At 42.5% G+C, this 25,559-nt stretch overlaps 1 protein-coding gene across 2 annotated transcripts; it reads left to right on the forward strand.

The window, feature by feature from the left end:
* The first annotated feature begins 1,733 nt into the window (after positions 1-1,733).
* Positions 1,734-25,364, forward strand: PRPF3 (pre-mRNA processing factor 3). 2 transcript variants are annotated; one of them, XM_075561184.1, is made up of 16 exons: positions 1,734-1,864; positions 6,770-6,986; positions 7,696-7,826; positions 9,907-10,053; positions 11,754-11,837; positions 12,073-12,293; positions 12,909-13,215; positions 13,845-14,011; positions 15,299-15,378; positions 17,365-17,508; positions 18,807-18,906; positions 19,078-19,191; positions 20,176-20,294; positions 20,579-20,662; positions 22,577-22,638; positions 25,008-25,364. In XM_075561184.1, exons 2-16 carry the CDS (start codon positions 6,842-6,844, stop codon positions 25,152-25,154), a joined length of 2,052 nt encoding a protein of 683 aa, XP_075417299.1. In that variant the 5' UTR covers positions 1,734-1,864; positions 6,770-6,841; the 3' UTR covers positions 25,155-25,364. The 2 variants fall into 2 exon arrangements, with proteins under 2 accessions (XP_075417299.1, XP_075417308.1); XM_075561193.1 differs by lacking the exon at positions 1,734-1,864 and adding an exon at positions 1,920-2,042.
* The last annotated feature ends 195 nt before the right edge of the window (positions 25,365-25,559 follow it).

The following is a 25,559-nucleotide window of genomic DNA, read 5'->3' on the forward strand; positions in this document are numbered from 1 at the left end:
ATCAAAAGGCATGATACACTTCCTTAAGGAATATATTAAAAAAAAAGTTGCCAGGACCTACAAGAACCACTGTTTTAAAAAGCCAGTCTTCAAGTAAAGTGGAAAACCTAAATCCATTGTCCTTAGCTTGATCTTGACCCCATGCGGGACAGCCTAGAACTGCTCTGCAGGGTTTTCTGGGTTGTACTCTATGGGGAGCAATTGGTGGAGTTACATGTTGGCTGCTAACCCCAAGGTCAGCAGTTTACAACCACTGGTTGCTCTGTGACAGAAAGACAGACTCTCTACTCCTATAAAGAGTCTTGGAAACCTACAGGGGCAGTTTAGGGTCACTATGAGTTTGACTCGACTTGATAGCAGTGAATTTGGCTTTCTTGGCTTGATATTTAAAGCAGATTGCTAGACCTTTCTTTGTTGGTGCTGCTGGGCAGGTTCAAACCACTAACTTAAAGGTTAATGGTTGACTGCAAACCATTTGTGCCACCTAGGGATCCTCTAATTCAAATATTAAGTAGGCGAGTCATGCTAAGAATCAGAAGTAACTACGGCACCTAACAACACATCACGACAGAAATTGTTATTTTACCTGTTGCTCTTAGTTGCTGAGTCGGCCACAAATTCCTGGCCAGTCCAAGAACAAGGGAATTAGACTCTTCCCCAGCTTGCTGGAACTCCATGACTTACAGAAAGGACCTTTCCATTAACTGGTTTTTGGATATAGATAGGCGGGCTTTTCTTCCCAGGCTGTCTTAGTTTGGAAGCAGCACTGAAACAGATTCAACCTCTTAGCTTCCAGTGACAGCTGGTGGCCTGTGTATGTGCTGCATTGCCAAATATGTGAACCCAGGAATTCTACCGCAGACCTACTGACTGCCCCTGCATTTATGCCGGTAACGGAATATACTATTATGTAGATGAGGGCTTCAGAAAACTAGTGGGAAAAATCCATTATCTTTCAGTTCCATTTTTCCACGAATTTTTTAAGCTCATGTGTGTGTGTAGGTTACGGGTGGGGGAGCGCAGGGGCGCTTCTCTGAGCACTTAAAAATGGTACCCTGATTTATTCTTGTTATCCTCACAGCAGCCTATGAGGTGGATTTAAAATTGTTGTAACTATCCCATTCTAGAGGTGAGCAAACGGATGCTCCTGAGTGGGAGAGCTGGGGGGCAGAGCCAGGCAGGCTGGCTTCAGGACGCGTGCTCCTAATCATTCCCGGAGGGGGTCTAGGCAGGCATGAAGTAGTTGGTGTTTTGTTTTTAATGGTGTGATTGACATAATTCACATATACACTTCAACCAACCGTTGGGTCACATTGAGGAGTCGTGCACCATTAGCATTCGTTAACGAATGGACGACACGAAGGCGCAGAAGCGAGCTACTTTCTTCGGAGCCCTGGTGGTCTGTGACCCCACTGTTAAATTGGGAGAAAAGATAACGACGAAGGCGAATGCTAGTGGTCCCGACTTGACTTCGGAAAGCGGCTACCTTCCATCCGAAAGGGCTGTTGGCGCCAAGCGCACAGCCGCTCCTCCGGGCCTAGTTGACCTGAGCGCACGTGGGATGCAGGCGACGAAGAAGCTAACGGCGCCGCCCCCACTCAGGCCCCCACCTTCTCCGTGAGCGGGCCCGCCGGCGGAACGCGGAGGAAACGCCCGAGAGGCGTCCGCCTCGCCACGCATGCGCCCTGCGCCGGGGACGTGGCCACCGCGGCTGCGCGAGCCGGCGGCCCGGCCCCCGCGTCACGTGCTCGGGGCCGCGGCGTGGCGGCGGCCGCGGCGGCAGCGACGGCAAGTCGTGCGGCGGCCAAAGGGTTTCCGGTTCCGGTGTAACGTTCGGGCTCCGTCTCCGGGGCTGAAGTTTGCGGTGAGTGGCGGCCTGGGGCCCGGAGAGGGTCTTCCCGCGAGCGAGCCGCCGGAGCCGGGCCGGGCCGAGAGCGCGGGCGGCGCGGGGCCGCCGGGAGGAGGCCGAGGCGGGCGGCGGCGGGGGCGCGGGGCCCGGCGCGGGGGCGCGAGGTCGGGGTTGGAGACCCGCTCGGACCCAGGTGAGCAGTGCAGTGTACCCAGGTGGGGCACGGGATCGGTAGGCAGACCAGCCGAAAGCGAAGGAGGAGGACTTCAGGGGAACCCCGGGTGAGCAGAGGGGCGCTCAGAGCAGGCACCCTTTGAGCACGCAGACCTCTCCTACCTGCTCATTCATACCTGCGCTCCCCCCGCGAGCGCTACTCGCGCCCCGCCCCCACTCGCCTTCCTTGGTCTCGGGGTAAAGCCAGGTGCTCTCTGGCATTTTTATTTCTATCTACGGTGCACCATCGTACGGAGGATTCGGTTGAACGAGAATGGACGGATGACCGTAGAACGGGGGCACGCGTTTCATGAACGATAGCTTTGGGCTTTCCCATGGCTTGCACTTGCTAGCCTATGAGTCTGCCCTAGCAGGATGTGAGCATTCCGATTCATTTTGCTCTCTGTTTGTATCCTCAATCAGGAGCTTTGGTGTGTAGTGGTTACGCGTTGGGCTTCCAACCGAACGGTTAGCAGTTTGAAGCCACCAGCCCCAACATGGGAGAAAAATGAGGCTTTCTACTCCCGTAAAGAGTTACAGTTTCTGTCCCTAATAAAATGTTTGTTTTTTTTAAGTTACAGTTTCTGAAACCCACAGGAACTGTTCTACCCTATCCTATTGGGTCACTGTGAGTCAGAAATGATTTGATAGCAGTACGTTAGGTGCTTTTGGAGTATTCTCCTAGGACACTGCGTGGTACTTCGCAATTGCACAAGAAATACTTATTGAATGAATTATGTGATGTAGATAATGACAGGTCTATCCATTTTGCAAGATGAGTAAGGCTTAGAGGAATTAATGAATTCGACCAAGTGCTATTGGGTTGGCAATTGGACAACTCCTTGTACTTTAGCTTGGTGGCCCCACTGTTCAGTGTCCTTTCTGCCCTGTTAAGCTTTTCCTTTCCTCTCATGCCCATTACATGCCTCTAATTTGTCTTTGGATTAACTGATGAACATGTAAAGGAAGGAGTCAAAGTTAAGCACTTGCCATAGCAGCATAGTGCGTTATATGTGGGGCGGCTAACCCTAAATCAATACTTTGAGCCCATCAGCACCCTGCTGGAGAGACAGGAGGCTGGCTGTGCCCATGAAGATTTTCAACTTGAGAAACCCACAGGCACAGTTCTGTAGGATCGCTATGAGGCAGAATTGACTTGGTGGCAGTGAGTTTGATTTTAAGAGATCTTATAGGGGGTAAACCGGGCACACCCCTATGGGAGTGGGTCACAGCTAGAAGGGGTTTAGCCTTCGTGAACTGTACATGTAACCTTCCCTGACCACCAATCACACAGAAGTGGATCTGTACAAATTGACTCTGTATTACCAGCCCCAGCTGACTCATTGCCCATGTGGGTTCATTAATAACAGCTCGCTAAACTCACAGACACTACTACCTATACTTGGAGTCCTGGTGGTTCCGTGGATTAAGCATTGAGCTGCCAATCAAAAAAAAACATCAGTGGTTCAAATCCATCAACCTGAGGCTGTCTCCTTTCATAAAAATGTATAGCTTAGAAACCATATGGGCCATTTTTACTTTATCCTATAGCTGTCACTATGAATTGAGATGTGCTTGACCTCACTGGTGTATTTTTTGTTTAATCGTTTTATTAGGGGCTCATACAACTCTTACCACAATCTATACATACATCAGTTGTGTAAAGCACATTTGTACATTCATTGCCCTCATCATTCTCAAAACATTTGCTCTCCACCTAAGCCCCTGGCATCCGGTCCTCATTTTCCCCCCTCCCTCATGAACCCTTGATAATTTATAAATTATTTTTTTGTCATATCTTGCCCTGTCTGACGTCTCCCTTCACCCACTTTTCTGTTGTCCGTCCCCCAGGGAGGAGGTTATATGTAGATACTTGTAATCAGTTCCCCCTTTCCAACCTACCTTCCCTTTATTGCCACTCACACCCCTGGTCCTAAAGGGATCATCCATCTTGGATTCCCTGTGTTTCCAGTTCCTATCTGTACCAGTGTACATTTTTTGGTCTAACTAGATTGTGTTTTCTTTGGGTCTAGCTAGATTTATAAGGTAGAATTGGGGTCATGATAGTGGGGGAGGAAGAAGCATTTAGGAACTAGAGGAAAGTTGTATGTTTCATTGTTGCTACATCATACCCTGACTAGCTTCCTCCTCTCCGAGACCCTTCTGTAAGGGGGTGTCCAATGGCCTACAAATGAGCTTTGAGTCTCCACTCCACACTCCTCCCTCCCCCTCAATGATATGATTTTTTGTTCTGTTGATGACTGATACTTGATCCGTTCAAAACCTTGTGATCGCACAGGCTGGTGTGCTTCTTTCATGTGGGCTTTGTTGCTTCTGAGCTAGATGGCCGCTTCTTTACTTTCAAGCCTTTAAGACCCCAGACGCTATCTCTTTTGATAGCTGGGCTCCATCAGCTTTCTTCACCACATTTGCTTATGCACCCATTTGTCTTCAGCATATCAGGGAGATGAGCACACAATGATATGATTTTTTGTTCTTTGATACCTGATAACTGATCCCTTTGGTACCTCATGATCACGTAGGCTGGTGTGCTTCTTCCATGTGGGTTTCTGAGCTAGATGGCCTCTTGTTTACCTTCAAGCCTTTAAGACCCCAGATGCTATATCTTTTGATAGCCGGGCACCATCAGCTTTCTTCACCACATTTGCTTATTCACCTGCTTTGTCTTCAGCAGTTGTGTCAGGAACGTGAGTATCATAGAATGCCAATTTAATAGAACCACATAGGCTTTCATTGAGGGAGTACTTGAGTAGAGGCCCAATGTCCATCTGCTGCTACCTTAATAACCTATAAATATATGTACATAGCGCTATTTCCCCATTCTCATATATAAATATATTTACATATATACCTGCCTTTATTTAGACTTGTATAAATGCCCTTTGCCTCCTAGCTCTTTCCTCTATTTCCTTTGACTTTGCTCTTATCCCACTATCATGCTGAGTCTTCATTTGGGTTTCAGTAATTCCTCTTGGTTACATTACCGTTGATCATGCCCTACCAGGCCTCCTATACCCTCCTCACCACTGATTTGGATCACTTCTTGTTTCCTTATCCCTGGATTTGTTAACATCACTACCTTTCCCCCCACCTCCCCTTCTCCCAAGTCCCCCTCACTGGTGTGTTTTTAATTACCTATACTTATCATTAGAGGGAGGAGCCCTGATGGCACAGTGGTTATGTGTTGGGCTGTAAACCAAAAGGTCAGCAGTTTGAAACCACCAGCTGCTTCATGGGAAAAAGATGAGGCTTTCTACTCTTGTAACAACTGTCTCAGAAACCCACAGGGGCAGTTCTACCAGTTACTCACTTATTAGAACCATAAAGGAAACAAGCAGAGATGCATCAGGCAAAGTTGGGGAGGGTTCCTGCCATGGGCCTTTGTTGTCCCTAGGGATTTGTCACCTCCCATTCATGGCTATTTTCACCTATCTGTTGTTAGGTGCCCTTGAATCTGTTCCAGCCTAGCTACCCCTGTGTACAACAGAACAAAACACTGACTGACTCTCTGCCTTTCTTTTAATTGTTACATTTGAGACCATTGTTGCAGCCAGGTGGGTGCAATCCTTCCCTGTAATGGTCTTCCTCTTTCTGTCTGCCCTTTTACTTTACTAAGTCCATTTCCTGGCGCTGGTCTCTCCTGACAACATGTTCAAAGTATGTGAGATGAAGTCTCACCATCCTGGCTTCTAAGGAGCATTTAGTTGTACTTCTTTGAGGACAGATTTGTTTTTGTGTTTTTGACAATATTCTTTGCCAATATAAGAGGCCCCAAAGAGTGTACTCTGAGGGTTCCCTACTTATTGAAATCTCAATGAGTATGCATGATTTGGGCCTTAATGTATACTTATGATCCACTCAATCAATTAAGATCCATAATTGCATTAGGTTCTCCTCCCTTCCTGAAGTTAATTACACCAGATGTGGGTCCCATATAGCCCTACTTGCCTGGCTATTTTGGAAATCAGAGACACTTTAATTGCTCCAGTTATTTTCAGAAACAAAGGCCCAAACCAGGTCTTTGTCCCACCAGAATCTTTTATGATAGTGTTTTCTCTGCTGAGCTAATAAACAGAAGAAAAGAGATTAAAAAGGAGAAAGAAAAGAGTACCTCCAGGACATGAGGATATTCGTTTCTCAGCTGAAGTATCACTCTGATCAAGTCAGTGCCAGAGACCAGGTAGAACACTAGAGAGAATTGATTTTCTGGTGCAGAATTCCCACTGGGATGACTCTGGCTACAGAGGATTATGAGCTCTGATACAGGATGGCTGACCTGGATAAACCCCTCTTTATTTGCATCCCGTATAAGACCGGAAACCCATAGGTCTGAACTCTGTTAGAGAATGAACCTTCCAAGAAAATGGGAATGGGAATGTTTTTTCAGTAGTATTGATGTTACATATTTGCTAACTTTTACTGATAGAATTGAAAAGAGAGAAAGAAGTGATTTGTCTGATTGGGTGAGCCCCAGAGTTTGTTTGTTTAGTCCACAGATCACTGATTTGCTGCTGGTTACTGAATTAGGGTTATAGAATAAATGGAGTCTAGTTCTTTCTGCTTTCAAATAAGGCTTCAAGCAAACTACAGGAACTTACCCATAAGGATTGGCAATATGGTTGGGAAGGCAGTTCCAATTATTGTCCTATCTTGTCCTGTTCTCTAACTTAACTGGTTTCTTTGTAGGTGCAGAATTGAGTTTCATTTGAGTGATCCATCTCTCTTAAAAAACACACACACAAAAAAAACACCAAAAAAATGGCGCTGTCTAAGAGGGAGCTGGATGAGCTGAAACCATGGATCGAGAAGACAGTGAAGAGGGTCCTGGGCTTCTCGGAGCCCACAGTGGTCACGGCAGCACTGAACTGTGTGGGGAAGGGCATGGACAAGAAGAAGGCAGCTGGTATGTATCTTTCTGAACCTTTTGACTTAGCATTTGGGATGCTGCAAACTATTTAGAAGTTCCCTCAAATTCTCTTCCTGTTTGGAACGTTTTTTAAAAGGTCAGGTTTAAAAAAAAGCAAAAAAATTAAAAGGTCAGGTGACATTTTATTCCCTCCTACATTACAATAAAAATTGTCTGAATAACTAATTTTGCTTTTGTTCTTAATTGCTTGTTATATTTGTGGTATATTTTGAATCTCAAACCAGCTCCCTTTGGCCGGTGTGCTAAGTCACCTAAGTCATACTTAAGAAATATACTAAAGTCAGATAAATGTGTCTTTGACATCTAAGCCTAAAGAAGTTAAGGGGGAAAGCGAAGTTATGAATGCATGAAAAAGATTGCGGGTAGTAGGTTTTGTTAATGATAATTAACAAATTGTAATCATCCTTCTCATTTGCTATTTAAGAAAAACTTACTTACGCATCCTCAACTCTCATGCTCAACCTAATAGGTCACCCTGGCTGTGCTGCTTGCTACTTCACAGAAAGAGATAACTATTTTACCTCACAGGGCAAGCTCATTTGCTACGGAACTCCTACAAAGAACTTGAATAAAGTATTTCCCCCCTTCCTTGGGGATAAAATTATAGTGTTGGTGTCTGTTATATGCTTAATGTTGGGTAAATTATTCTTGAATTTCAATCTTAACACCTATTTTTCCCTGTTAGACCATCTGAAACCTTTTCTTGATGATTCTACTCTCCGATTTGTGGACAAACTGTTTGAGGCTGTAGAAGAAGGCCGAAGCTCTAGGCATTCCAAGTCTAGCAGTGACAGGAGCAGAAAAAGAGAGTTAAAGGTAGGTTACAGTTAACTATCTAAAGCGTTTGGGAGTGTTTTTAATGGTAACAATGTTGCCAGGCTTCCCTTGCTCAACACGTGGATATCCACTAGGAGGGTATCCAGTGTGCAGGAGAGGTACTTAGGCACTCACGTAGCGGGGTCAACCTGTACTATCACCACCTTAGGTTGATAAAACACATAAGTACATCATGGGTTGTAATATATCCAAATAAATGATTGGTAGCCTTGTTCTTTTTTGTATTTGGTAGTTTTAGAGCTCGTGTGTCTTTTTCCCCCTTATTACTACTTATAAATTGATTGCTCTTAGATCTTGTGTTTTTATTTACTTTCTACTCCCTTAAAGAGTCTCGGAAACCCACAGGCAGTTCTACCCTGTCCTATAGGGTCACTGTGAGTCAGAGTTGACTCAAGCACAGTGAGCTGTAGATTATGTTGCTTCATTATGTGTGACTGCATTATTCCCTGAGCTCTAGACCTCATTGTTGCTTCTATGTGGAGCCTCTCAGCAGTGGACTTATAAAGTACATAAAAACCGCTATTTATCATGTCTTGAGAGCCAGCCATTATAACGCATAATGTGAGCCATCTGGCCCCATGAATAGGGTTCTTAACGGAGCCAATGCTGCGGATCAAAAGCCTCTTCCTCTGTGTGCTTTTTGTTCTAGTCACTAATTGGTCATCATGCCTCTTTGACTATTAGTAGCACTGAATATGCTCTATTTCATTTCTTTCTCTTTCTTGAAAGTAAAAAAAATCTGTGATTCCCATCAAAACTTTCCAAGGTGCTTTCGATATTGGCTATCTCATCATTTTTCCTGAGGCAGAAAGAGCAGATAAGCAGTATCTGTTGGGTCCCCTGGCCAGACTGGGACCAGGAGAAACTGCCTTTCAGGTTAAGGCATAGTAGGCTGGTGAGAGGAACGAGCGTCTTTGCCGAAAGACATTGTAGTATGGGGTGGGGCAGTAAAATGCAGTCACAATTATGAAATCGGAATAGTAGGTCGTGTACATTTTATCAGCCACCTTGGGGGTTGACTATATATAGAATTTCTGACTTACTGGAGTTTGTCATGTTTAAGCGGGAATGATGTCACAGTACACACAGGTCTGTGCAGTGAAGATTACATGATGTTAAAGCGTGCTGCTGTGTAAGTGCTGAGAGCATGCTGTGACTACATTGGGTGGGATTAATTATCTATATGGTTTTCTGAAGAAGGTTTCTAGATAGCCATGGGCTATGGGTCCCATTTTTGGCCCATTCAGGCCCCACCCACACAATATATTATGGGAGAGTCCTTTTTCTTGAACTGTAGGAGCTCCAGGAAGCGCTCGCCCCTGGCTGAGGATATGTCCTTGCAAAACACGAGCCCTCCTAGTGAAGAGGGGATGTCACCCAAAGCCTACCACCGGTGTGTACATTTGCTTTTTCCCATTGCCCCTTCGAGTGGGCCACTCTTGGCCCTATTAGATTCACCTTGCAAATTAGTCAGCATATTTGAGTTCCATTATTTGATGAGAACAAAGTGTTAAGGGGAATAACTGAGGAACAAAGAGAAAGCTCGTTCTTGAACGAGCTTAGACTCTAGTTTGGAGACAGTAATAACACTGAAAGATCTGACACTTGGCAAACAAAGAATCTGCAGTGTAATTTAACGTAGTGTGTACCACGCTCTTAAGTACTGAGAGGATATGAAACAAAAAGGTTGATCAGAGTGGGGTGAGGTTACTAATGAGGAAAACTTCCTGGAGGAGGTGAGTTTTAGGCAGGATTTGGAATGAGAGGTGAGAAAGGTCAGCACAATTGTGACCAGTAGTGTTTGCAAAAACCTTCAGACAGGAACATTCATAAGAACTTGGGGGTGAAATTTGTTTGACTGCAATAGCAGAATGATAAAGTTGGGTCAGATGGTCCGCTTAGAGGGTCTAGAAGCCCCTGACTTCTGGCAAGAAGCCATTTGCAAGGTCGTATCATATTCCCCTGGGAAAAGCCACAAAGTGCTGGTAGGGACTGGGATGATTCTTCTCGTTTCCTCACGCGCAGGAAAACAGCTTTTCTTTATTTTGGATTTCCTCAGGAGGTGTTTGGTGATGACTCTGAGATCTCCAAAGAATCTTCAGGAGTAAAGAAGCGACGGATACCCCGTTTCGAGGAGGTAGAAGAGGAGCCAGAGGTGATCCCTGGGCCTCCATCAGAGAGCCCTGGCATGCTGACCAAGCTCCAGGTGAGTAATCAGGGCCTGGAGACAAAGTGATTTTTGAATTCAAGAAGCAAGGTATACATGGATCCTGATATATTCTGATCTTGGTTTGAATTGGTATTCATCACTTTTATTTTCTGCTGTATATTTTGCATCCCTTGAGTTGAACCAGGAGTATGCCAGTTGAGGACTTTTGAAATAGCATGTACTGAGTTCCTGCGATATGGAGAATAGCATCCAGTTATCTACCTTATTGGATTATTGAGAATGTTTAAATTTTTAAATCATTTTATTGGGGGCTCTTAGACAATCCATACATACTTCCATGATATCAAGCACATTTGTACATACGTTGGCATCATCATCATTTTCAAAACATTTTCTTTTTACTTGAGCCCTTGGTATCAGCTCATTTTAACCCCTTCTTCCAGGATTATTGAAATGATTAATCCAAGTAATCAGAACTCTGATAGCAAAAGAGACTTTCCAAATACAATGCCGTATAGATATAAATCATTTATAACTTAAATTGACATATTTTTTGAACAGAAGTAACTATTTTTAAACTAGTCACCTATGAAATAGCATACCCTATAAATAATAAATATATTTTTAAGATAAATATTTCTTGTACCATTTAAAATATATTCATGAAAAATAATATATACAAAGAGGCTTCAAAAAGATTTTGGAAAACGGAATGAAAATTTAACTTTTGAAGCCCCTTCATATATGTATGTATGTATGTGTTTGCATATGTGCGAATATTTCTGGAAGGAAAAGAACTGGTGAAGATATTTTACAGGCGTGGAGGATACACAATGTACCCATTTGAGCCTTGTCCCCGGAGCCCTGGTGCTGGTTATTAAGTGCTTGGCTGCTAGCCAGGGTCAACTATTTGAGCCTGCCAGCAGGAGTCTGCTCCTGCGCACCTTACTGCCCAGGAAACCCTTTGGGACAGCGACCCTCTGCCTGGACCATGCCTGTGGTTTGGAATTTACTCCACAGAAGTGGTTGGTTTTTGTTTTTAGTTTAGTGCTTTTTGCATTCTGAGCTATGTAAGTCTAATGCCGAAAAAGAGAAACAAAAGTAGGTTTTAGAAAATACATCTTGAAAGACCTTGAGATCAGGTCCCTTTTTGAAAATGTGAAAAGTATCATTTTACTACATTCTCAAAGCTTATTTAAAATGTAGACCAAAAGAAGGGATTTATACAAACCAGGTCTTTGAACTATACTCTGTTTTCCTAAACTAGGAATTCAAGGACCGATTCAGAGAATTGAAGGGTTTTAAAAATTGGTTAAATATAATAATTTAGGTAGGTTTTATTGGAAATGTCTAATCTTGCAACAGTCTTGTAAGATAGATACAATTTTTTCCCTTTTAGACACTTGGAGGCTTAGTGGTTTAATAACATGTCCAGGATTACACAAGTATTCAGTGACACAGTTAAGATTCAATGTCAGGTTTTAATTATCAAGCTACCTAATATACTAATCCTGCCATGAGAAGGTTGAGTTGAAAATTTCTAGTGCTCAGCTCTGGAAGCTTGTTTTTGCTAAGTTTATTTTCTAGCCTTTGGTACAGGTAGATTGGAGTCTGTAGAAAATTTTAGGTCGTAGAGTATTGAGGTCCAGGTAGGAACCCGAAAGCTGTCTAGGAACCCACATGGGTGACAGGAGGACTAGTTACTGTTCTTCAACTTGTTCTTTTCTGGAGGGCAGATCAAACAGATGATGGAGGCAGCAACGCGGCAAATTGAGGAGAGGAAAAAACAGCTGAGTTTCATCAACCCCCCTACACCTCAGGTATTGTGCCCAGGTTAAAAGGAAAAGTCTTTAGTACCTAAATTTCTTGCCATCCACTTAATTGAGAGTCCAGAAAGAGTTTGCATCTACCCTAGTCTACTAAAATCTAAAGAGGGGGGGGGGGGAGAGAGAGAGAGAGAGAGAGAGTGTGTGTGTGTGTGTGTGTGTTTCGGGATGGGTGTGTCTTATTTGTCTGTTCATCGCATTTCCTCTGATCTTTTTCCCTGTCTCACAGCCAAAGACTCCTTCTTCCTCCCAACCAGAGCGACTCCCAATTGGCAACACTATTCAACCTTCCCAGGCTGCCACCTTCATGAATGATGCCATCGAGAAGGCCAGGAAAGCAGCTGAACTACAGGCTCGCATCCAAGCCCAGCTGGCACTGAAGCCAGGCCTCATTGGCAATGCCAACATGGTGGGCCTGGCCAATCTTCACGCTATGGGCATTGCTCCCCCGTGAGTGTCTCTTTCACCAAGCCCCTTGTCATTTTTGAAGTTTGGGGAAAGCAATAAATAACTTGACTGATTTTCTTTTTCAAAAGAACCTATTAAGTTTTATGTTTCTATAAAAAAAATTTTATGTTTCTTACATATGATCATTAAATACCAACTGAATGTATGCTCTGCCTTGCTGTAGACTTTATTGCCAATTCCCTTTCCTTCCTTTTTTAACCAGTTGGTAGAACTGAGCTTAAAATCATAGCCTCGTTGAGTATTGCAGCTATGAGTCGAACAAGGTTTTCTGATGTTTAAGCCAGATCTTTTTCCATTAGACCACATTGAATAAGACTAGATTTGAGAATTCACTGCAACTGGGTAAAGATAATAGACTCTGTTTTTAGCACTTAAAATTGATAGGGCATCTCATATTGGACTCAAGAATTCAGGAGTCAAGAAATAGAATTTTACAAATTCTCATCACTTTATAACTTAAAATTTTACTTCATTTGATGGTGATAAATCAGATACCTAGCATCATAAATGTTTTCAGTCATATTATTTGTTCTATTTTTTTGTTATTTGTTTGCCTTGTTCCCTAAGGGCTTTGTTTCTTTGTGGGCTATCTTTCAGGAAGGTGGAGTTAAAAGATCAAACGAAGCCGACACCCCTGATTCTAGATGAGCAGGGTCGCACTGTAGATGCAACAGGCAAGGAGATTGAGCTCACACACCGGATGCCTACTCTGAAAGCCAATATCCGTGCTGTGAAGAGGGAGCAGTTCAAGCAACAGCTGAAAGAAAAGCCTTCAGAAGACATGGAGTCCAACACGTTTTTTGATCCCCGAGTCTCAATTGCCCCATCCCAACGCCAGAGACGTACTTTTAAATTTCACGATAAAGGCAAATTTGAGAAGATTGCCCAACGATTGCGGACAAAGGTTTGTGGCTTAGGGTATAACTCAAAGCTTTGAAGAAGTTAGAACACTGACACAGGGAATTGAACACAGCCCTAAAATATTATTAACTCAAGTCTCTATGTTTTGAGGAATTGGATGAACAGGTAATTTAAAGCAATGAATAATTTTTAAAATACTGTCTTTATTCCAGGAATTCTTGGTTTTTGTTTGTTTTTCTCCAAGAATTCTTGGTTTTTAACTGTTGTGTTTTCGTAATTATATCCTACTTTGGTGAAAATGAAATTGGGGAGAAATAATTTAGAAGATTATAGGTGACAGTAAAGTTCACCTAGAGTTAAATTTTACTGCAGAAGCTCCACACACCTAGAGAATAAAATTTTGTGTATTCAACAGCGTTTCACTTTTATATTCCCCTTTCAGAATGCTCATTGAATTTAATTTCTGCATACTTAAACTATAGGCAGACTATGCGGTAAAGGGGTAGAAATGAGCGTGACAGGTGTATGTAATTAAACTAACTTAGGGATTAAACAGAGGAGAAATTACAAATGAATGCATTAGATGTAAAATGTTAATTTTTGTAAAATCTGAACACCACGTCTCTATTTTTTGGGATTCATATTTATCTTCCTGTTCTATTTTGTATTTAGGCTCAACTGGAAAAACTTCAGGCAGAAATTTCACAGGCTGCACGGAAAACTGGCATTCATACTTCAACTAAGCTGGCCCTCATTGCACCTAAGAAAGAACTGAAGGAAGGGGATATTCCTGAAATTGAGTGGTGGGACTCCTACATCATCCCCAATGGCTTTGACCTGTGAGTTTGTTAATACCTCTTACTACTGTACTGCCCTGATGGTACTGTGGGTTACGTGTTGGTCTGTTAGCTGCAAGGGCGCTAGGTCCAGACGCTCCTGGGGGAGGAGGCTTTCTGCTCCCATGAAAGAATTACAGCCAGCACCGAGGGGAGGGTGGGTAAGAAAAAGAAAAGCCTTTTAGCCGCGACAGTCCTAGGCAGCCGTTTACCCTTTCCTACAGGGTTGGTTTAAGTTTGAATTGGCTTGATGGCAGTAGGTTAAGTAGATAGGTGTAGTTTTAAAAGGAGATACGCTTCTCCTGCATGAAAGTGGAAGAAAAAAAAAAGAATCCAAGAGAAATAGCTAACTATACATAAGCTCTAATATATTTATAAAGAATATATTGTATGAAATATTTTGAGTTATTTGAGTTAATAGAGAAGATACATGGTCACAAGTATCCGGGTGTGTGTGTCTGTTCTACAACTTTTGCTACACACTGTTATACTTTGTTTTTAATATGTTTATTTACTTAATTACATTCTTTTATTCCTAATAAAAGGAGCCCAGGTGATGTAGTGGGTGTGCAAAGAGCTGCGAACCTAAAGGTCAGCAGTTTGAAACTGTCAGACAACCCGCAGGAGAAAGATGAGGCTTTCTAGTCCCAGAAAGCGTCACCGTCTTGGAAACGCACAGGGCCATTCTGCATTGTTCTGCAGGGCCGCCATGAGTCAAGACAGACTTAGTAGCAGCACGCTGTGAGCCTCCACTGGCTGTATGAGACAGGAGTTCTTAGTTGGCGGGGGAGGGGATGATGAAGTACAGAAGACCTAGTTGGAGCGCTCTCGCAATTTCTAGGAGTCCTGTAGTAGATTACACACTGGGCTTGGAGCCCACGCGAACAGTTCCGCCCTCCCCAGTAGGGTGACTGTGAGTCAGAGTGGACTCGGTGGCAGTGGGTGTGTGAGAACTCTTCTGCTCCGTCATTCTGACACAGGGTTTTAGACGCCTGTTTCACCCTTCCTTTGTCAATCCCTGTTCCAGGGAGTTGCTGTCAATACTGAGCGATTGGTGCCCCTCGGGGCAGCTCAGAAAAGTGGAGAATGACAGCTGGAGAACCCTTTCAGTCTTCGTAGGACCCGGTTTTCTCAGCTTGGGGATGTGATCTCGTTAACTGTTACATAAGTGGTAAAAGGGGCCAAAACACATTATTGATCGTAGATGTTTTCACTGTGTTTCTAAGACTCCCTCTCAGAAAAATCATCTCTACCCACCTACCCTCTGTTCCCTTCTCCCTCCACCTTCAGTACAGAGGAAAATCCCAAGAGAGAAGATTATTTTGGAATCACAAATCTTGTTGAACATCCAGCCCAGCTCAATCCTCCAGGTAATGTATAGACTACTGAATCAACTCTGTAGCAGCGTTCTCCAAAAGAACTTCATACGCTGATGGAAACGTTCTGTGTCTGTACTGTTCAGCCTACTTGTCACTACCGAAGTGTGACTGTTAAGCACTTGGAAGTGAATTGCACACGTTTTCATTAAGCTGGTTACAATTTGTAGGTTTGTGTTCTCTTTCCACCCCGTTGGAATCTCTGTGCCATGGAGCTAGGGGCTCCTCTGGTACTCGGTGCAGCTCTGGAGTGTTGAGGCCTACTCTGCCGAGTGCTAGCAGTCGGCCTCCGCCAGAGAGCCGACTCCAACGCCACTCCACCCGTCGTGCCTTTGACTCTGCCTTCCTCCTTCCCGTTTCTGTTACACCTTTCCTAGTAGCAGTCCATTGGATCAATCAAGAGTTCTACTTTCCTTTTTTATTAAAAGACAATCTTCTGTCCGTTGTGACTTGAGTATTACACAGAATGCACGTTCTGTGGACTGGTTTCAGGTTCAAGAACTCACAGCACTCTTGCTTGTTTCTTCCGTTCACCATTTCCAGTTTTCCTTCTTTCCTGGCCATTCCTGCCTTCTGAGCTTCATCTCTGGGCAGATGCTGCCATTGTGATCGTGGGTGGGTGGTTTTCTAAGGCGTGCTGTGGTGGTGTGGCAGGTTAAGGTCCTGAAGTGCGTGATCACCCATTGGAACCCACCAGTGGCCTTGCAGAAGAAAGATGAAGCTGTCTGCGTGTGCACAGATCCACAGCCTTGGGCCCACAAAGGGGCACTTCTGCTCCGTCCTAAAGGGTCAATATGAGTCATCATCAACTTGATAGCAGTGAGCAGAGTTGCCTTATCTATTATTTGACTGAAAGGTAAGCCCTAGAAGTGAGTTCAGCTCCAGGCCTGAAGAGTGACTAAGGGCTATCACCTCAGGGAAAAAGATGATTTGGTCCATATATATATATATATTTTTTTTTGTCTATATATTTTTTAACTAGCTTAATATCTTGGGTAAGTCACTTAGAACTCTAAATTTCCTTATGTAGAAATAATATCAGTCTATCTTCAAAGGTGATGCAGGTTTCAAATGATCACTTTCAGAAGACTTGGAACGAGCAGAAGAGATAATAACTCTTAATATGTTTAGAAAAATAAATTGAAGAATTGAATAATGTACTCGTGTATAAGCTGCGTTTTTCAGCCCATTCTTAATGCAGATTTGTGGTTAAATTAGGGTGCCTTGGTTGATACTCGGGTCAGCTTATACGCAAGTATATACGGTAAGTTAAAATGATCACTGGATTTTACTTAACCAGATTCTGTCCAGTGTGGATTGTTAGAAACATGTCGTCGCATTTTTGCTTGTCTTAAAGGGATGGGTAAACCTGCTTTTGGGGTCCAAAGGGTTTTTTCCAATCTCTATAACTCTTAAAACAAATTTCACCATCTAGACTAGTGATTTTCAAATTGTTAATGGAGACATTAGTTCAGAATATGGAATTCTAAATATCCTTTCCCAGCACCCAACCAAGCAGTTGCCATCAAGTGGATGCTGAAGCCAGGGGGACCCAGTGTGTCAGGAGAAGGCGCTGCACACGGTGTTCACGGCTGACTTTCCAGACTGGACACCAGGCCTGTCCTCCGAGCCATCTCTGGGTCGGCATCTCCTCTCAACTTGTCAGAGCAGCAGTCTCGTGCATTAATCAGGGAACACCCAACTCTGGGCTCCCTTTCCTTTGCCCAAATCTTCTCTGAGTAACCAATGCAGCTGCAACTTTGTCTTTTATTTTACCTCCTTTGGTTTGATGAACAGTTTCAACTGCTTAAAGGAAAAGCAAGCTTAGCATACTACTCATGATAGAGATGAATCTCATTTTAAAATAACCTATCAATCATAACCTAAAAATAACAGTACTTAGGCTAAAGTTGCTGTGAGTGTAATTTACACTCTTCAAAGTCCCTTGACATGCCTGTTGCTTTGGATTATTTCTGACAGTCGATAATGACACGCCAGTTACTCTGGGCGTATACCTCACCAAGAAGGAACAGAAGAAGCTTCGGAGGCAAACAAGGAGAGAAGCACAGAAGGAACTACAAGAAAAAGTCAGACTGGGTCTAATGCCTCCTCCAGAACCCAAAGGTACATAACTTAGAGGCAGAGAAGGAGGGCGAGTTTATTTATTTATTTTATACCAGAGCATTTCTCTATATTTGGGTGCTGTCCGATATATAGGATCATTTATCAGTTCTGTTTTTGTTATTTTGTTTTATTGTTATTTTTAAATCATTTTATAAGGGGCTCTTACAGCTCTTATCACCATCCATCCATCCATCCATCCATCCACCCATTGTCAAGCACATTTGTACATTTGTGGCCATCATCATTCTCAAAACATTTTCTTTCTATTTGAGCCCTTAATATCAGCTCCTCATTTTTTCCCTCCCTCTGTCATGAACCCTTAATAACTTATAAACTAATATTATCTTCATATATTACACTGACCGCTGTCTCCCTTCACCCACTTTTATGTTTTTGTCCCCTGGGTAGGGGTGGGAGGGTATTGTACATGGTCCAATTCTCATTTTTTGTTACTTTTCCCCCCTTCTAAGCTGTTTTCTTTTTTTAAAAAACATTTTCTTGAGAGCTCTTACAGCTCTTGTAACAATCCATACATCAGTTGTATCAAGCGTATTTGTATATATGTTGCCATATTATTTAATAGTCATTTATTTCCTATTGAGCCCTTGGTGTTAGCTCCTCTCTACCCGCTCTCCCCCTAAGCTGTTTTCTTTTTGAGACATAGTTATTTTCAAGTATTATTGATGATATAATACTGTGTCTGATCTTGGAAACATAATGGTCTTGAAATTCACTTTTTAATAGCCTTCAAGTGAATCAGGAACTGGAAAGTGTTTATAATGGTGCGAGTGGGGGCTTATTTTATAGTCCAGTTCTTTCGTTTCTGAAATCTTAGTAGCTCCTGTATGTGCATATTGTTGTATGCATAATTAATCATAGGAAAATGAACTCAATCGCTTCTCGACCTTTTGGCTAAGATCAAGTGTAGTAAAAATGAGAATTAGTTTTAAAAGACTAAGACCCATATAATTATTTTCATTACCACTAATATTTTGAGTGAGCACTGTTGCATACAGGATCATTCACTGTACGTTGTGATCAGAGTGAAAAATAACCAAAGAAATTATATTCCTTGCCTTTCATAAGTTTTCAAACAATATATCTGCATATCAGCTATTCAGATGACCATGTGACTTTCCATTAGAGCTCAGTTAATTGGATGAGATTGTCAAGGTAGGAGTTTTTGAGCAGAGACTTGAAGTAGGTAAACAGTATGAATTGGTAGAGGAGATATAACAAGTTATCTTAGTTGAAGAATTGGCTTACATAACCGATTCACTCTTCTCTCTCTGCTGCAGTGAGGATTTCTAATTTGATGCGCGTATTGGGAACAGAAGCGATTCAAGACCCCACGAAGGTAGAAGCCCACGTCAGAGCTCAAATGGCAAAGAGACAGAAGTAAGTGCCATGGGGTTGGGTGGAAACCCAGGGCAAGTACCTTTCCTAAACTCTCCTGGGGGATCCATATTTGGAGGGAGGGAGAGTCCTCTGTTGCTCTCTCTTTCCCTCAGCCGTGCCTCGGGTCTGCAATGCCTTTCTCACTTGTGGATGTCCTTCCTGTCACGACAGAGCGCATGAAGAGGCCAACGCCGCCCGGAAACTTACAGCAGAGCAGAGAAAGGTCAAGAAAATTAAAAAGCTTAAAGAAGACATTTCACAGGGGGTACACATATCTGTGTATAGGTAGGTGTCCATACGGGCCAGCCTTTCCCATAGAAATGCCAAAATAGTTTCTGTGTCTTTCTCAAAGTAACCCTACTGTGAATTCGGGAGCTAGAACTTTATTGATAATGGCGACGTGTTAGTGAACCAGTATGAGTTCTGAACCATGAATGAATATCTGAGTGTCTTTATTCAGGCCCATCTGAACAAGGGCTGTGCATCCTCTGTGAAGCATAAGATGCCATCCTGTTTCCCCAGGGAACATTAAAAATTCCTTTCCTCTATAGTGATTCTACTACACACACACACACACACACATACACAACTACTGTCTCTCTATATAAATATAAATTAATAATTCTTTGGTCCCCCTTCCAAAACACATTTTATGCGCTATAAATATTTTAACTTCCAGATGATTTGATAGTTTCATTTTGTTCTTATAATACATGTGTACCCACTAGTTTTAAACATGATTCTTATTAACCAATTCTATAGCATAAACATTGTATGTATTTTAATAATTGTAATCAGTACTTACTAACAATATAGTAAGGAACTAAATAAAATATTTATTATTCTCCAATTCCTTTCTTTGTAGCACTCCAGAGCTAGGTAACCATTATTAACAGTTTTTCATGCATCCTTCTAAATATGTTTAATATGGAACATTGTGACTCCATTTATACACCTTTCACTGTCGTGGACATTTAGCTTACCTGTGGTTGGGATGGTGATAAATGCCTATCCCTCCTCTTTAGAGTGAATTTGATAACCTGAGATTTGCTGTAAGTTGCACAATGCCAGAGTTTGAAGATGCGTCAGAGAAAGTGGAAATAGTTCTAAACTCAGTTTTACGTTTTAAAGCATTTGTGTATGTTGTTTATTCCAGAGGCCTTTGTTTTTACAGAGAACCCCATTTTGGATCGTCTGCTTATTTGCAATTACATAGAGGCAGCCACTGCAGCTAAAAAGAAAGCTGTAACTAAACTTTCCCTTCTCCAGAGTTCGAAATTTGAGCAACCCAGCCAAGAAGTTCAAGATTGAGGCCAATGCTGGGCAACTGTACCTGACAGGGGTGGTGGTACTGCACAAGGATGTCAACGTGGTAGTAGTGGAAGGGGGTGAGTCTGAAAAAATGGAGAGAGGCTATCCCCAGACAGCGGTCGGCCGAGCAATGATTAGCCTGGTGGGGAAAAGGGAGAAAAAGTATACTGGAGCCATACCTTGGTTAAATTCCATGGGGCTCTGTTTCTCTTTGTTTAGAGAGTAGACGACCCTAAGATTTAGTTCCTGGGATTGTTTCAACAACCACGTTAAGGTTCTGAGCTTTAGATAAGCTCCGAGATTCTCTCCACCCCATTAACTTTCACAATTCTGGCAAAAACATCATCTTCTCTATTTCCAGGCCCCAAGGCCCAGAAGAAATTTAAGCGTCTTATGCTGCATCGGATAAAATGGGATGAACAGACATCAAATACGAAGGGAGATGGTGAATGGGGACTGGCGGGGGTTTAATTGGGAGAGCGATGGGAGGTGGGGTTGGTCCATCTGTTCGTTCATCGTGGTCCGCCTCTTTGACACACTTGCCTGGCACAAGGTGGTTCTCAGGAATTTTAGAAAGAGCTATTCTGACTGTGAACCTGCTAAACATTCACATGCCACTTAGGTACATAATAAATACCCTTGTAGCATCTATCATCTGGTACAGCACTTATTGTAAACATAAAGCTATTGTGTCTGTCTCTATCAACCTGTTCCTTGCCTTCCCGGGATCTGAATACTGGTTACATGAGTCTGTTTAGTTTATGAAAATTTGTCAAGCCATGTGTTCATATGTGCAGTATTGCATTTTATTATATTAAGTTTTTCAAAGGATTTAAGACAGATTTTTAGATCAAAAAACACCTTTCAAAAAGTATTGCTACTAGGGGTCCAAATTTTTTCTAAACATGTCTCTGGGATCAAAGGATGACTGTCGACAGGGTCTCTCAGTCGTGCCCTTGTCTTCATCTCAGTCTCGGTAGGGAGCCTTCCAAAACCAGGGTACAGGGGAGAAATCCAACAGGTACCACCTTGAGGTCAAAGCTAGCAGCAGATTTTAAAAGAATTCAAGTGGCTATCTCCCCAGATTATTTAAACTTTACAACAATATATGGGAATGCTGCCCCCATAAAGCATACGGATCAAGCATTTTACAGAAGATCAGGGAGACCTTGAAGATGAGCCAGAGAGGGAAGGCAGTGAACGTGTCTGAATGAAGAAACTGTAAGGAGACCGTAGAGTGACCACCATAGTCGGGGCCTCAGGATTTGACATTTTCCATTTTCAGTGAACGGTTTAATTTGACTCAGCAAGTTTTTGGCTTGATGAGTGCCAAAAATGTTGATCTATATGTAGACAGAGCAGTTAGCTCAAAAGGACTGCTCATTTCATCAGTTGTACATAGATATAAGCTAATGCAGGTAGTCTTAGGGAATAATCATAAAGGACTAATCTTGGATTTCTGCTAGGAGCTACTAGGCTAATGAAATTCAAGGCAGAGCTAAACTCTGAAAGTTACAGTGACTTTTGAGCAATCAATATGAGTTGGAATTGACTTGTTGGCAGTGAGCTTGGTTTTAGAATATGAGAGGGGGGATCTTACTAGATCTTCTTAAAGGATAAGGACGGTCATGGGGTTATTCGGAAGAAGTTTTCACATGAAACCTGCATTTGTGAGGTGAGGAGAGGACAGGAAAGCTGCACTGATGATTGTCTCCCATGGGGAGGTGCTTGTTCTTGCTTGGTGGGTAGCCAGGACTGTTGGGGGGAACTTCCTTGGGAAACCTTACCTGCAGCCCTAATCTCCTCCCTTCAGACTTCTTTGTGCGCCTCAGACTCGAACATGTACAAAGAACACAATTTGAGTCCTTTAAGGATGCCAAAGCTGCAGAGGTCGCCAAGGAAAGATGAGCAAGAAGGAAACACTGCCGTCAGAGGCGTATATATAGACTCTGATGAGGATATGTTGAGAAACGTATTGATATTTTTGTTTGATAAAGCTTTCTGTGCTTTGAAAGCATTACTTTTTGACTTTAGCCTCATAGTGTTCACTTGCCCGAGTTTAACCTTTTTTCTGTATGTCTGACATAGTCTTTGCCATCATTCTTCATTCTCTTTTCATGAAGACATGGGTTAGAGCATTTCTAGCTACAGAAACTTACTTTTCTTAACTCTAAGTTTGTCCATGCTTTACTTTTTATCCTTGAAGTACTGAAAGTCTTTTTTTTTGTACAATAATAGAGAAAGACATTTGATCCCAACCAAATAGACAGGTTTTCCAGGCATGAGTTCTGTTGAGAACCCCAATCTATGGGCTCTAGTTTAAATCTAGAGTGAGACTTAACTCTGCCATCTTTTCTAGATGATGAAGAGTCTGATGAGGAAGCTGTGAAGAAAACCAACAAATGTGTCTTAGTCTGGGAGGTAAGTGATTCTTTGTGAAGTACTGAAGCAGAACCTTAGCCAATATCTGGTTGTTTCTGCTACTCAGGTGGAACAATAGAATAGTTGAAAACTAAACAGATGAACAGTCCTTAAGAAATTCATTTAACGAGAGCAAATGCTTTGAGAATGATTGGGGCAGGGAATGTATGGATGTGCTTTATACAATTGATGTATGTACATGTATGGATTGTGATAAGAGTTGTATGAGCCCCTAATAAAATGTTTAAAACTTTTTCATTTAAAAAGAAAGAATGAAAGAAATCACTCCTTTCTTTGTGAAATCCATTTGGAATGTGTGGCGACAAATTCTTCCTGGGATTAGTTCATAGGGTGTGCTGTGTGGGGGAAAATAGGGGCATGCTGGTAGCAGGTAAACAGATTTTCTGCTGAGAGTTATTTCATAGGCAAGGATATGAGATTTGGAAAGCATACTAAATTATGGGATTTTCTTTATTTAGAGGTAGTGAAAAAAGCACTGGACTTAAATAAAACTGGGAATCTAGCTATGGAACCTGGACCAGTCACTCACCATCAGATTCGGTCGCCTTATCTATGAAGTATGCGTGTCACTTTCCCTTCCTACCCTTAATCAAAGGAGCCCTGGTGACAGAGTGGGCTGCACAGAGCTGCTAGCCACACGGTCAGACGCCAAAACCGCAGAAACCCACAGGGCAGGCGGCTCTGCTCTCTCCTGCAGGGTTGAGTTAATTTGTGTTTTAATATATTTGTGTGTGTTGATGGGCAATAACTGAATTAGATAATTATGTGATAAGACTTTATAAGTTGTGACTCAGTCACTCTTCAAATGGAACATCTTCAAATCGTAGTGTGTTATCCAGTTGGTCCAACCCTGAAATCTTCTCAGTGAACCAGTATTCATTCTGAGGAATGAATGAATTTACATTTTCAGGCCAAATTGTAAACTAAGAATTTATACTTTGGAAAGAATACTATATCCTATTTAACCACAAGTCACTGCCAGTTGTTGCTGACTCACAGTGGCCCTGTAGGAGAAGGTAAAACTGCCCCTGTGAGTTTCCCCAAGAATAGAAAACCCCATCTTTCTCCTGTGGGTCAGCGGCCAGTTTTACAGGCACCGTCCCACCAGGGCGCCTTCTTGATTGTGATTCTTCTCCTGGATGTCTAACAACTTTTAGTAACCCTTTATCCTGACTTCAGAAGACATTTTACACATTGTAAATATTTTGCTATTTTGGTGTTGATTTAATATTTTCACTTTTTTGTATTGATATACATGTGTCTAGCTTTTAATTTTAAACGTAGTGAATACGTAGTAGATTGCTTTTATAGTAATAGATTTCTAGCCTCTAGTTGATTAAGATTTTAGTAAATCTTAAGAGCATTTACTGAAAAAGTCCTTTTCCTTCTTTCTGACTCCTTAGAATCATTTTCTAGAGACTATCACTGTTTGAATTTTTCACATATTCATTTAATCCCAGATTCCTTCAACTTCTCTGTCTAAATTGGGTCACAGTAATCTTAACACCTGTTTAACAGCTTCCTGAGTCTCCATCTGCACACTTCATTTCTGAGCCCCTCACCTCTTGTAAGTTCTCTTCCTTTTTCTCAGAAAGGCCTCGGAATCGAAGTTCTATGTGCGTCTCCTTATTGGGGGTCTGCTTCCTGGAATCCTCTTGAGGTAGCATTTTACTGTTGCCAGAGCTGTTAGTGAGAATCCTGATCTTTCACTGCAGCGATTTAGTTCTCTGCAGAAAGTTCCTGGCTCCCTCTCAAGCTAACTTCTGTATTATTTTTTGTCACTGAGACTCAAAGTCTACAGCTTGAATAAAAGTTCTTACTAAATCTTGAGGAAAGAGTTCTTTCAGTTCCTGCCTCTCTAATTCATTTCTTCTAAAGACCTAAATCTAGTCCTTGAAGCGTGGTAGAAGAAAAAGCCATCGCTTCCCTCCTTTCTTTTTTTTTTTTTAGGGAAAAGAAAGGCTTTATTTAGACAAACAGATGCTAGTCCTTTCTGTGTGCTCTGGGCATCAACCAAGAGTTGGTTCTGGTTAAAGGCAGTTTGTTCTTGCTTTCTCTTCTCCAGGAACTGCTCTTCCTCCTTTCATAACCCTGTCCTGACTTACCTTTCAACCCAAACATCAGTGCAAAATGACCCTTCCTTCCTTCAGTCAAAAAACTGAAAGCCTGATGCATAAGAAAAAATCACGCAAATACGTTCCTTAGGACTGAATGTTAGACTTTATTTTTACCACAAAATCACATTCAACTTGATGTGTTGCTGTACAGTTGTTGCTAGGTCTTAAAAAGAAAATTCTGGTTTCAATGAGAAATTGCGGTGTTTGTGACACATTTCCTGTGCTTTTCAGGGTACGGCCAAAGAGCGGAGTTTTGGGGATATGAAGTTCAAACAGTGCCCTACAGAGAACATGGCTCGGGAGCATTTCAAAAAACATGGCGCGGAACACTACTGGGACCTTGCACTGAGTGAATCTGTTTTGGAGTCCACCGACTGAGACTACTGCAAGCCCTGCCCTCGCCCTTCTTGCCTTTGTCCACTCTGCCCTCCGCATACTCCACTCCCCTCTCAGCCCCCAGTTGTGTGTGTGATCTTCAGAACTGGGCCAAGCAGACAGTGGGACAGGGGGAGGTGATGGTCCTTCCCCAGTCAGCCTGGTGCTCCCCGTTCTCCCCTCTGTGCATATGATTAAAGAGTTATTTTTAAACTTGGTATGATATTTTTCACACACACACAGATAATGGAATTTGGGCCTTTGAACAGTCTTTTTTTCTAGACCTAGTAATTGCTGTTGGGAAAAGCATCTATTGCTATATATGTGTATTTGGATGGCTATGTGTCCTAAGAGTTGATGGGAATCTCCGATGTGCTAGAGCAAGAGTGATGAATGCTGGTTTTCATG

This window comes from Tenrec ecaudatus, chromosome 1, assembly GCF_050624435.1.
Source record: "Tenrec ecaudatus isolate mTenEca1 chromosome 1, mTenEca1.hap1, whole genome shotgun sequence".
Lineage (NCBI taxonomy): Eukaryota > Metazoa > Chordata > Mammalia > Afrosoricida > Tenrecidae > Tenrec > Tenrec ecaudatus.

Excerpts from the sequence above, each read along its gene's own strand:
- PRPF3 (XM_075561184.1), top strand. The coding sequence starts at position 6,842 with ATGGCGCTGTCTAAGAGGGAGCTGGATGAGCTGAAACCATGGATCGAG. Across the intron at positions 7,827-9,906 it reads GCAGAAAAAGAGAGTTAAAG|GAGGTGTTTGGTGATGACTC; the intron begins GTAGGTTACAGT and ends GGATTTCCTCAG. Across the intron at positions 20,663-22,576 it reads ATCAAATACGAAGGGAGATG|ATGATGAAGAGTCTGATGAG; the intron begins GTGAATGGGGAC and ends CATCTTTTCTAG.